The sequence below is a fragment of the Macrobrachium rosenbergii genome, chromosome 55 (genome assembly GCF_040412425.1).
Source record: "Macrobrachium rosenbergii isolate ZJJX-2024 chromosome 55, ASM4041242v1, whole genome shotgun sequence".
NCBI classification, from domain to species: Eukaryota; Metazoa; Arthropoda; class Malacostraca; order Decapoda; family Palaemonidae; genus Macrobrachium; species Macrobrachium rosenbergii.
This window is the reverse complement of record NC_089795.1, coordinates 82900163-82913636: the sequence shown is the minus strand read 5'-3', so window position 1 is coordinate 82913636 and position 13474 is coordinate 82900163. Positions and strand designations below refer to the sequence as shown.

Sequence of the window (13474 nt, the reverse complement as noted above, 5' to 3'; positions counted from 1 at the left end):
ACCATCGTAGAGGGTAAAAGCACATGTGGCTACAGGGCCTCGTACAGGGGAATGTACTGTTGGGCGGGGGAAGGCCCTGCTGGCATCGGTCTCGTGTCTGTGTTACCTTGGGCATGCCGAACAGGTGATGCGTCGCAGGGCATAAAAGAAAAGGGAAGTAGCGATGGGAAATGATACCAAGTCGTGATAATGCTAATACCATTAATATCGTGATAACAAATTAGTAGAACAAGCATCTTGTTTTATAGTGATTGAAGATAAGATGCACGTTCCTAACTCCCATAATTTGTAAAAGAATTTTTTGACAAATTTCCAAACGTTGGAATTCTGCAATGGTATAACTAGGGATCTGTAAACTGCAAATATAACTAGGGAACTGTAAACTGCAAATAAAATTCTGTAAAAGTTATTTGTAAACCCAAATAATAATAATGTTAGGAAAAAAAAGGCCAATTAGTGAAATTTGTGTTTGTATTTTCTCTGTTGTATGCACATTTTCACACGTAAACTATTTTTATAGTATTGTTCTTGCTATCATCTTCATGTGTCCTCGTGAAGAGTTTGTGTGAAATATAACAGAAAACAGGAACACAAATTTGACTAATGGGTATTTTTCTCTGGTTATCAACTGGAACGTGATTGTTCGTCAAATTCTATCGATAATAACATTTATAATAACTTTACGGGTGATATAAACGTCTCTGTGAAAGTAAAATAATAATATTCCATGACCTTGAAAAATCAGTCACCTCAAAAACTTTTTAAAAACTTTCTTTTGGCAGCATATGTATAACTTGAAACATGGCATTCCAAATGCAGGTATACTTTACAAAGTGTCTTCGAGGATTAAGAAATGTCATGATCCACTTAATCATAAATCAGATTATCAGCATTTAGCACAGCGTCGAACAAGACACATGCCTACATATCATCGAAGTTGCCATTGCGAAAATTATACATGAGTGGCAAATGTGGGAATAACATACAACTATTAAAGTTCGCCAGCGAGGTATTAGCCACACCACGGGAAAATGAGCAGAAAGGTAGGCTATATTATTATCTTAGTAACTTACCAGGTGTGATGTGTCACCTGCTCATATCCATCAAAAGCTCTTATTGGGTTAGGTATTCTTAGCTATCGGAGCTTGCAAGGTTTACAATCGTCACTCATCACACTCCACTTGAATAGCGAGATCATTTAGTCTCGCTGCTCATAACAAGGCTATTTTACTTTTATCATGCTTTAGGTACATTGATGCTGACGTAGGTGTGAATGAGAGTGGGCCGCTAAACAAAAGTAAAATTCCATGACGTTGATGCCGTATCTTTCGCATTATTTCTCACAAAACGTCAGATTTAGGTTTCATTCATAGCACAGAATATAATAGCTAGTGGAAACAGTATCACAATTAACAACGTGACGCCTTGCTGAAACACCTCATACCAAAGGTATTGCCAAGTGACGAAATAATCTTCGCCCTTGGGTACAAATACCAGATGCAACTGAAGGAACTTTACGAGAAGGTATTCTGTTGCTGCTTGTCTCGTGTTTGCAAGCCTCATGGCAGGCAACGGATAATTAGCATCTAAGTACGGGAATCATCGGTAGTTTTTTCATTCGCTCTAATATCAACAAACAAGTTATGTCCAGATGTAACATCGGAATTTTTATTCCCCTCTGTGACCTACTCCATTTTCTTAAGCACTTTTTTTTTATTTAGGCATTCGGCTGGCCTACATAGGCTGTTGGTATGCTGATCTCATGAAGGGTAAATTAAGAAGAAGAAGAAAAAAGTCCCCATCGAAGGAGGAATGTCAGTTGGTAGGCACATCTAACTTGACATTTTAGTTAGTTTATTTTGAGACTGACTGTACTTGTTCAGTAATGGGATCTACTGCTTCCCTTTGCCCGAATTACCCATCTGCGTTATTTCCCAGGAGGGAAGTTCAAAACAGAGGCCAGATCCCAGCGATCTCGTAAAAGTGGTGGACATATTTCTGCATAAAGCACACATTCACGTAATGTCTAAAATAAGACTGTGACGTCACATTTTAAAGACGTTGTCGCTTCCTTGTTGCTCTTAAGTTAAACTTTTATGCAGGAATATGCCGCAAACAAACGTAAAATCAAAAATGCTAAGGCTGCTACGTATTACGGCAATTACAATGAATTTTGACATCCTTTCAAATGTGATTTTAACAAGTATTTAGTCAAACAAAAGCCTTGGTTTGCATTACATGCCAAGCAAAACCAAACTGAGATTCCTAAGGTGATCAAGCTTTATTTCTGAAGTGGCGTTAATCAGTTAAAACTGAAGTGACTTATGTGGACCATTAGATGAACATGTAAAATCAGACGTCTCCTGAATTTTGGATAACTTTCGTTGTTCTAATTACACATATAAGTCTGAGTTAACAACTTCTATTTACCGAAAAAATTATATTCTAAATTTATGTGACTTAGCTCAGCACCACACTCAAAAGATGAGAGGAAGCCAAAGACATAAAATATGAGATTTTATTGAATATCAAAGTCAGCTGTAAAACAACTTTCCATTGTAGGTATAGATAAACAAGTCACAAAATCTTTAGATATAGAAAATAAATGAACAAACGTTACCAAGCCTTGGCAGCTACATCTGTTGGAAACGATTTTTATATGATTTCTAACATTTATACAATGTATTATTGTGTAGCGTAAAATCCATGATGCCTTCCTAACATATACCAAGGCTAATGATTCATCGTAACTATATGAATGTTGTCAGAATTTCTTAATTAAATAAAAAACACTTCTAAAGTCAAATAATTCTTTGCTAAATAAATTGTCATGTCATGTGATTCAGCTATGAAATTCATCCAAATAGATTTATAAGTCTGAGTTAGCAACTTCTATTTACCGGAAAAATTATATTCTAAATTTATGTGACTTCGCTCATCCCCATATTCAAAAGATGAAAGGAAGCCAAGGACATGAAATATGAGCTTTTATTGAATATCAAAGTCATCTGTAAAACAACTTCCCATTGAAGGCAGATAAAGAGGTCACAAAATCTTTAGATACAGAATAGAAATGAATAAACCTTACCAAGCCTTGACAACTGCGTCTATTGAAAACGATTTTTATATGATTTCTAACATTTATACAATGTAATATTGTGTAGTGTCAAATCTATGATGCCTTCCTAACATATTATACCAAGGCTAATGATTCATCGTAACTGTATGAATGTTGTCAGAATTTCTTAATTAAATAAAAACACTTCTAAAGTAAATTAATGCTTGCTAAATAAATTGTCATGTCATGTGATTCAGCCATGAAATTCATCCAAATAGATTTTATGATTTTTTTTTTCATATGCTTATACAACTCGCTATATCTCATCTGTTACAAGTCGGTTTTTTTTACCAGGAGAATATGTTATTAGTTTTCAGCAAACCAATATGTGTTGTGACTTTGTAATCACTGACATTCTGTGGCTCTAAATCTCAATTTTCCAAAAACCGTGCATGCACGTTTGCGTTCATAAATTCACTATATAATGGTACACAGAATATCGAACAATTATGGCTCCAGAAGCAGTCGTGGGAGTAACAATCGATTGGCAAAGCTTAATAACAAAACCATTTATATCCGCAGTCATAACCGAACAGGTTTATTGGGAATGTCATTAAATTCTCATTAGGTAACAACCCTTTCCAAGAGCTTTAAAGTTTTTTTATTATAAAAATCTAAACATGGACACTCACACCAAGGTATAAGATCAGAAAACTGTGTCCTATGTATCGCAATGCCATTACATAAATTCTTGGAGGGAAGGAGCCATATCCGTTCTTAGAATGCAGAGGTCACGCAAGAGTGGCCCGTGCATCCGGAAACCATCATTTGTGTGAGACTTACCTTTGCAAGAATCACGTGGGTGTTCAAGAACTTCCTTCTTGACTTTGATGTGTCCCAAGAGACCAGGCAGTGTAGGTGCTGGGGAAGGCGTTGTGGTTGGGCTGCTCATCGGCCTCTCATAGGACGAAGAAAGTAATCCTGTGGAAAATGAAGGAAGATGCCGTGAGGGGGAAGTTTGTTCAATTATAATGGCAGTCAAGTAATGTCATCCAAAGATGACATAAGTTTGCTGATGTCCCTCAAGATGGGAATCTATAATAATGATGAGTTTCTGTTGTGTAAAAAGAAATATTCTTTCTTTCATTGGACTTGATTTAATATTGGTGGAAAAGTTTAAAATCAATTTACTTTACCACAGCTACGCGAGAAATTCAGCACTCTGAAATGTAGCTCAACAGGCTATGTCGTATACAGAATGGTTAACTTTATTCTCATATCCCTCAACTACATAATTCTCAAATCCTTCAACTACATAATTATACAGATTGAATTTCCCCATTACAGTTTATTTGAAGTACTTAGAAACAGGAATATTCCATAACTATGTCTTCTATTAAGAAAGAAACAATTCCTAATATTTCGTAAATTTTTTCAGCCTCCCTTACTTCTTCAAACTGTTTAATTAGGTATTGTTTTCCTCATCGCTTGTAAAATATGCGAACAGCGTTATATTAAAAGTATTTACTACACGTATTTTGCAATTGAACTTCCTATGAAGCATTATGGCTCGCCTTCATTACTGATATACTCTAGCAACTACACTTCATTACTCGATTTTGCTACCATTAGAGTAATATGCAAAAGTATGATGCTTTCTACAGTATGTATGTATATGTATATATATATATGTGTGTGTGCGTGTGTGTACATACATATTGTGACATAAGTGACGTTCATGGGGAGAATTTTTGTTTTCCAATACTCAAAAGAGAGTTTTTAGCATTAGAATCTTACACCCCATTTGAGTTACTTTCAATTGATTATGAGGCAGTGGTTTCGTGTAAGTAACTTTGTATCTGTAATGCCTGGTAATAATTTAACTTGCAATACATACAGAGCCCACTATTGTATATTTACAAATTTTCAAAACTGGGTACGCGTACAGGGGGGTGGGAAGGGTTTTGTAGCGTTTTATTTTCTGTTCAAATATGGCCGTTTGGCAATGAAGCTAAAAAATTAATATTATTTCAAAACCATCAATGTTAGATGCATGGATAGTGAAATGGCAATCCCGAAAATGGCTTGGAACTGCCTGGAATATTCGTATTTGTAAATCCGTTTAGTTAAAAAATATTGGGAAACCAATAAATTATCCAACATGAAAAGATATTATGTGACTTCGTGTGATACAGTATTCAAATCATTCAGAATAATCTTAAATTGTTAGAAGCACTGTGAATGGTAATATAAAGAAATACCTTTGGTAACAGTGACAATTTAAGCCATATAAAGTATACATCTCAGTATTAGGCATTGTTTTGTGATTCAGTTCTTCCAAATGTGTCTATTAGCATGAGTTTTTATTGGGTCCATAGTATCAACACTACATTATTGAAGTCTGAAAAACTGAAGACCAAGTACCATCTTGACTCCTGGATGTTTACTACTGTATATTCAAAGGATAAAACAGATATACATTTCAATAGCATTCACTACCCTAATAAGGGACGAGATTTCTTCAAATATGGAAATAAATGACGACTATGACAAGTTATTTTACGCCAAAAATGTTGTATATGGTCTAACTCAATACAGATCATCAGCTATAGTTTATCTGCATAATTCCGTGCTATACATGATCTCTTCCATTATGAGAATTAAAACGTAAGAAAATTTTTATCAAATAATCACATGCTTATAAGAGAAGATAAGTATCCTAAGTCAGTAAGTAAGAATTTCATATTACCTAGAAGTACCTTGTACACTGCAACATTGATAGAATGCCTCTCATCTCAACATCTGTCTTCTCTCAAAACTTTGTCAACAAACAGTGTCATGACCCTGATCTTATGCCAGAATTTCCGAATGTGCTCGGATATCAGTGGAATTTTGGGTTGGATACTATTCATGATATTCGAAACAAGAATTGTTTTCCACTAGCATCAGTCAAAGGTGATTATATTTAACCTCATTGTTGGTGGAAATTGAGATATTGATAGAATAAACTGAGTATCCCTCTATGTTAGATGAAAAGCAAGTTTCCTTCATGTTATAAGTAAGTGATGAAGTGGATGTGGATACTGGAAAGAAATGCACGCTTTTTAAATATCCACTAACATTCGCTTGGCATACACCTTTCAATCTTATTTCTATGTTTGTTTTTAACCATAAATAATAAATGGGTAATTACATTTATAAAAGTGTTTAGCCCTTTTCAGTACTTAAGTTGCAGCTTTCCTAGGTCTGAAACACATTAATGTGCAGCGATTCTGTTTCCTGTCCTCTCTTACAAAATAGCAGATATTTGTTAACTGTGCTAAACTTATCTATCAATAACAAGGTCCAAGCTTTTACATGAATACATTACATAAAGTAGATATTCACTTCCAATACAAAAAATTACATTAAATGTGGTGGGGGCAATAAAACCTTGAAGTAATTTGGCTGGTTAAGGAGCTGAACAACTGGATGGCCTGAAAATTTTACAAATAAAGCTTTTTAATACTGCTCTGTCGATGTTTGCAAGCCAGTGTTTACATTTTGGTACAGTCAATAAATAATGAAATATCGTCGTCAACTGCAGGACGTTCCAATTGAAAATGATTAAACTTTGGGTAAAGTTAGAATTTTTGAGAACAGAATACAAAAAAAATACCAGTAACGCAAAAGTATTTTTCCCTAACACTAAATATGCAGTTTCATTTGATAAAATCAGAACTATGGACATGTCAAATCTCAAGTTTACCCGTATTAAGATAATGTTTGTGAACTTAGGAGATGCCATTTTCATCAATAAATCTTTTATGAAATTCTAAGCTGTTGTTTATTGCACAAACTTGAATACTCTGTAACCAAACTAGGAGTGAATGGGAACTTGTGGAAAAGCCTTTACTAATCACAAGTCTACTATAATTACCATTGTGGTAAGAATGGGTGATTCTGGGGAGTCATTAGCTTCATTGTATTTTGATTATGATTTAAATATACTGTATATGGGACAAGAATATTGTTCTTTTACCGAGATTTTTCTTTTTGAAGAAAACGCAAGTTTACTGTAGTAGTTAGAGTTAAAATAGTGACCCACAAAAACTAGGCTGTGAGATATTAATAGGCATATAATGCTGTCAAACTTTAAAATGAAGTGGTCTGCATGATGGAACAATAATTGTCAGGTTTAGTGTATTACAAACAAGAGGAAGTATGAAAAAATATCCTTTGAACATACAGTACTGGAAGGCTAGCATCAGTTCAGCTGAGAAATACAGTAAGAAAAGTTTCAAAAAACACAACATGAGAAATATCCAATGTTTATGATAAAACTTAAGCTACGAAGGGAAACCACTGCTTGTATTGCACATTTCTAAATACCGTTGTCATGAAACATTTGAAAACTATATTTCATGACAACAGTTGAAGAGTTTTGACACTTGACCATCGTATTACAGTTGCTAGTCTCTAAACTCTTCAACAATGGCTTTTTATGAAAAAGTCAATGTGTATAGTGAAATATCACTGTACTGACTGATGTTCTGCTGTGTACTATAAGTAATTAACTTCAGCCCAAGAAACAAATGATTAAAAAACATAATGAAGCTGAAAGCACACAAAAATATAATGTGGCCTAATCATCCTTAAACTTTACGTTAATTTCAGCGTAAAAATCTCTTAACTGATAAATCGATAAACTGATCATCAGATGGGACTAGAAGATCATTCTGTAAAAGATTTACACAGTGCTTAAAAATAAGCACCAAGAGACCAAGTGACAGAAGTCACATAATCATGAACAAGATGCTAATCTTAAGTCAAAAGGTAAAGAAAGTTAATGTGTTCACCAGTGGTATGATGACAACTGTTTAAGTTAACAACAATGCAATGACCATACGTAACAAAGAAAATATTGTTTTTATTTTCAGAGGTTAGATTTTAGAATCCGTAAAGCATTCCAACCTCTTTTACTTTCAGAGGGAAACGGAAATTTCCTCCTAAAATAACTAGCGAGAAATTTCCCTATTGTGTAGGAATTTTTGCTTTTCCTTGGAAAGCATTTTTGACCAAAGGTTTATTTCCCTTTATTTATAGTGTCTATTTAACCTCCAAGCCTTCGAGTGAATATACCTAGGATATAATATGCAGGAGACTTGCAGAAATAAACTGCTAATGCCTCATTTTAACTTATAAACTGCATTAATAATGGCATTCAATATTCTGTGTGTGTATGTTTGAAACTACATTCATTTCTAACCATAGTTTTCCCCAAGGGAAATCAGTACTGGTTAAACACCTAGACAGTTATTGTGCAGGATCATCAGTATAATGGTTAAGTTAAAATTGGGAATAATTTACCGGGTTTTAGGAATTTCATGATACAAACAATTCTGAAATGATGAAAGATACATGATACATGTATTTAGAATTTCCAAAGCGGTCATTCTGTTCTACTTTACTTGAAAGGTTAATTAGGAAAGTTTATTTTTTAAAGTTTAAAATGATATTAAAACTTGATGTTGGAAGAATCTAGATGAAAACATTTAGAGATTTATTTATCAACTAATATTGAAATTAAGATTAAAAAGGAAATGAACAAATAGAAATGGGAACAGAAACTTCATATATTATTTTTTGCAGGAAAAGATTTTGAAAAGACTTTTGTTACTATTGTATGAATTCCGTCCCATTTGGGAGAAAATACCTAGACTGCCTAAATGCTGCCAATAAGAATACAGTCTCTATTCCTACGAAGGAAGTGCATAAAATATAAGGAATATGAGTCAGCAGACTGACGAATCACACAGAGACTAAATAATATTTTAACCACTCCATCAAGTAGCTCTAAAAATGGAGTGACTGGCTGTTAGCAGCAAGACTTTCAGGGAGGCAAATGCTTGTACTCTCAGTGATAAAATTTCTATGAAGCAAAAACTAAGTACAGTTGACAGCCTGTAAAAGCCATATACCAATAAAGGTATCTTCATTGATGGTTATGGTTTGACCACGTCATCAACGAGACTACAAGTGTACTGATAGAATAAAGAAAATGATGAGAAGGTTTGTATCAGCATTTTAAGACACTGAATAAATTATATTTTAGTAAAAAATATAATCGTGATATTCCATGTTTACAAATTATCCTCTGTAAAGTATGAAGAACATCTCATAAGAAGCTACCCTACTAGCATCGTGTTCATTAGGGGTATGTTAAATGTAGGTGGATGTACACATTTACGGTGAGAGGAGCTAGTTTACCATAGTCAGGAGAGAGGGAAAAGAACAAATGAACTGTTCTATGACAAATTTTCAGCATCAAAACAGAAGTAGCCAGTAAATTAGTGCTGAAAGACTTCTACTGCATATAATAGGTTCATAGCCATCATAGCAAAACATCATAAAGAAAAAGATCAGACCCACACTGTAGTTTTTCCCCGGTTCTTGGGGAAAAGGAAATGATCGAAGTGTAAGAGATGTGAGATTTTGTCCGGTTTGTAAAGCTCGCTCAGTTTAGTCGGCAATAACTTAAGAGTGGATTAATGTTAATGAAGAAAGCTATAATATACTGTAGGTAGTATTTAGCTATTTTTTGAGAATCTTGTTGAAAGTGCTAACTTGAAGTTTGGAAACATTCTTAGAAAGCAATTATGGCTAAGACAGTTAAAAGGAAATAACTGTCACGTGAAAACATTTCATCAAAGACACAACTGTTTCCTCTGTCATATGGTAAAAATGATTGTAAGACACTGATGTTTTATGCTGGCAAATACCATAATTCTCATTGACCACAATGAGATACTGTATCTGTTGCTCGACTACGCAGGTGAGAGTAAAAGTTCCAAGAAATTTGTTAACCACATCCTTAAAGAGGATGACACGAGGAAAGTCAGAAGACTGAAATATCTTCCTGTACGAAAGTATGTGAGATGTCATGGGAGGAGAATTTTAAATGGCAAAGGCTTCCCGACCTCGGCACCATGAACATAACAGATAAACCATCTCCCAATACTGTATTCTTTATAGACAGTATGTAGTAAATGATGGAAGGTACAAGGTAGGCTGTCTTTATAGACAAATACACGTGAACGAGGAGACAACATTGGAACACTCATTAGGTGAAGGATGAGTGTAGACTCCCTGAACACCAAAGAAGCTTTCTGAAAATGCTGACTGATTGCCATGACGACTCCGACTGAGGGACAGTGATTGGGCTTGTTAAAGGCGACCCTTTTTTCCCAGTATGCTAAAGGGAAAAATAAAAACCATAAAACTTTCCTGGTAAAGGCTTCAAAGAGTACCTCTTAACACAGAAGATTTTTTATGCTATTTAGTAACCGGCCATTTGCGGTTAAGAATGCCAATTTCTGCAATGTGGGCATCACCGAGAAAAAAAATATAATTGATTCTGAGGTTAGATGTAATCAACAATGGAACTTCCTTCCTGCATTTGAATTTCATCTTACACTCCTGCACATGTTTTATGTTTTTACAGAAAGTCCAGATAAGATTGTATGATTGAGGCACAAAAAGGCAAATGTTTATATCTTTGAAGAGGAGGCGGAGAGAAAGAGATATACAAGCCCCAGGTGGCTTACAAACATTATTATCCCATCAAAATTATTTGAGTTATGATGAATGAGACTGATCACGACATGTCTAATAAAACGAAAAAAACTCGTAAAATAACTTTGTGGTTGAAGTAATTTTCCTTGAAACGTTATTGCTTTTTAATTAAAACCCATAATTGTTGGACTGAACGAGGCCTGTGACTAACCAGACTAAATATTCTGATTAAAGGACATCGGTGAAAAATAACCCTACAGCTATCTTCCCATCTGTCAACTCCTAAATTCACCCAAAAGTTGATGTATTTATATAATTTGTTTCACACAAATTATAAGAAAAAGTAGCACACTTTTATTCCTACCCTTATGATTTCTGTAACAACTCAAAATCTTGGGTGTAAATCTCGCTTAATAGACTGGTTTGACAAAAATCAAATCACCATGGACCAGAAACTAAGAGCAAAGTTGATGAAGCTGTTGATAATTGCTTGGAGCACTTGCAAATACTATAATTATCTTAAAGAGCAATAAATTTCATCTAAATGTGCACTGATGTACAAAACCTTAAACTTTAATGTTTAATAAATATTAAGTATGCTGACAGGCACAAGTCCAAATTTCTAAAAGTTCTATTCAAGTACTTTGGTTTTCATGACAACTCAAGTACATAATACACGGCTGACTTTCAGAGGCTTGAATACTTGGATACGGAACAATGTTTATGGCTTGCATAAAAAGAAAAGAAAATTCGCTAAAGAAAATGTATTCAGGTTATCACTTGAAATTTAGAATGTTTTAAGATGGGAGAAAACCGCCACCAGTCTACTGGAAAAATACAGTTTTGATTCACTGAGAGGGAAACGGACTTGCTAAATCTGTAAAATCAAGGGCGAACTAATAAAACAAAACTTATCAGTTACTTGATAAATGAAGACGGTAGCTACTGAGATATACAGATTTTCCCCACAAGAACAAGAGTAGGTTGCCTTTTAAAGGGAAATGGCAGCCACTTGGTAGGGTGCATAGGCTAGCTTTCATTTTCGCATAACGAATCAGTCACCTGTCTGGGCTCATTAACTTGTAAAACCTCCCGATTTTTTGTCACCTTCACTGAGTTACTTGACAATAACAAGAATGCTTTGTTAGTTACCACAGGTCTCAAAAAGTTATTACCATATAAGAAAATTGTCATTTAGACAAGGGTAGATTGCGAGTTATAATGAACCTTTTCAGATACTGCATGTAATGTAATAGGCAGGTGTTCATTAATCTTTTATAACATATTCTGTGTAATTTCCTCCGACATGTTTCTCTTTTACTGGTCTGTATAAAGCTCTACCAAGAGCTCAAAGTAACCTGCCACAGAAATCCAGGATGAGAGTAGTTCTCTACACTTTTAAAGTCAGTTTAAATTATTAAAGCTAATAATATTCCGTAAGAGTGAATAATCTCAGTATTTGCAGCTGTGTAGTTTTTCATCGTGGATACAGAAATTGGTGTAACAATGCACTGATATAATCATATTGTTGATGAACCATTATGTGGAACAGATAGCTTGCCACTTGATCCATCATTCGCATTATTTACATAAACAGAATGTTTATCTTTGCTCTTTGCATTATGAAACAGCACACCTACAAGTTTATCATGGCACTGAAAATTTGAGATATAGACATAGTCTACAAAACCTAGAAAAAGCTAAAAAATAACCTGAATTCCTTTTTTCTTATAATACTGTTCTAATATGGTACAATACTTGTAAATCAAATACAAGAGTTTAGGGACATGCTCATTTATGTACTTTGCTAAAAATGTAATTTAGGGCAGTATGCCACCTTAAAAATATCTGGCAGGCATCTGATAGCATTTAATGTTTTCATCCCTTTAGGCAGAATATGGATTCCACCTAAAGTGATGAACCCATGTTCTATATAAGGCAGATAAAAGTATCAAATAAGGGTTCTACAAAAAGGTGACATTTAATATGGGCCACTGTAATGCATCACAAACACTACATATAAAGATTAATTTTAAAGTCATATACAAGAGGCTAAATTATAAAGTGTACTCTGCAAGGGTAAACTACTAAGTTTGTAAACTGCAATCAGTCAAAAGGGAAACAAAAACGGTAATCCATACCCAAGTCCTCCCAAAAAGCCCAGTGAGAGATCGGCCATGCTTCTTGAAACAAAAGATAGATTTTAGAATATAAGACTCAAGAGAAATAGAAATATGTAAGCTGTTGGACTATGATATGAAGCAATCTATTTCAGAGGTGTATGGTAGTTGTTTATGACTTAAGAAAAAAAGAGAGCTGTCAATTAGGCTAATCTAAACCTGTGCTCTGCAAAGAGATTGCACTTACTCAAATTGATCGCAACGGAAAATACAGCACAGCAGTCTATTATGACAAGAAAAAACTAGTAATTAGGAGCAAAAAAATCATAATATTAGTAAAGGAGTGTTGGCATTTAGATTTAAAACTAAGAGAATGAAGATATAAACAAAATGAAAGTGCAGCTCACCAGCCAAAAGAGGATTTGCAGCTGCCACAGAATTTTCTCTCTTGATGTGACGAGTATCAATTGGCCCAGTTGTGGAAGTGTTATTCTGCAAGGCATTCTGAAGGAGGGAGGTACTGGAGCATCCATTTCCAACCCCATTCACATCAGAGTCATTGAGCAAACTTGCAAAAGATTGAGAGCTTACATTGTGATTGTTGGATGAAAGTTGGGGATTGTTGATGAGCTGATTAACTAAATGAGTATGATTAGGGTTCACTGACAGAGGAGACGAACGTGGGATTGGTGTCAAGGTACTAGTGCTGGATACAGTTTCCAGGGTACTGGTAGACATTGGC

General features: G+C 34.6%; 1 protein-coding gene and 1 long non-coding RNA gene across 36 annotated transcripts in view; one reads left to right on the top strand and one right to left on the bottom strand.

Annotated features, from left to right (window-relative positions):
* Window positions 1-13474, bottom strand: part of Eip74EF (Ecdysone-induced protein E74) — an 874816-nt gene that overhangs the window by 113373 nt on the left and 747969 nt on the right. For 20 of the 35 annotated variants that reach the window (XM_067099148.1, XM_067099139.1, XM_067099128.1 and 17 more), the window contains 2 exons: window positions 13140-13474; window positions 3902-4039 (listed from right to left, as the gene is read on the bottom strand). The exon at window positions 13140-13474 is cut by the window's right edge and continues 11 nt beyond it. In XM_067099148.1, coding sequence (XP_066955249.1) covers window positions 3902-4039; window positions 13140-13474 — 473 coding nt within the window. Of the gene's footprint in view, window positions 1-3901; window positions 4040-12753; window positions 12796-13139 lie in introns of all 35 variants that reach the window. The other 15 variants (XM_067099116.1, XM_067099125.1, XM_067099149.1 and 12 more) reach the window with 2 other exon arrangements.
* Window positions 1-13474, top strand: part of LOC136835527 (uncharacterized) — a 219088-nt gene that overhangs the window by 202201 nt on the left and 3413 nt on the right. The gene's annotated exons all lie outside the window — the stretch shown is intronic.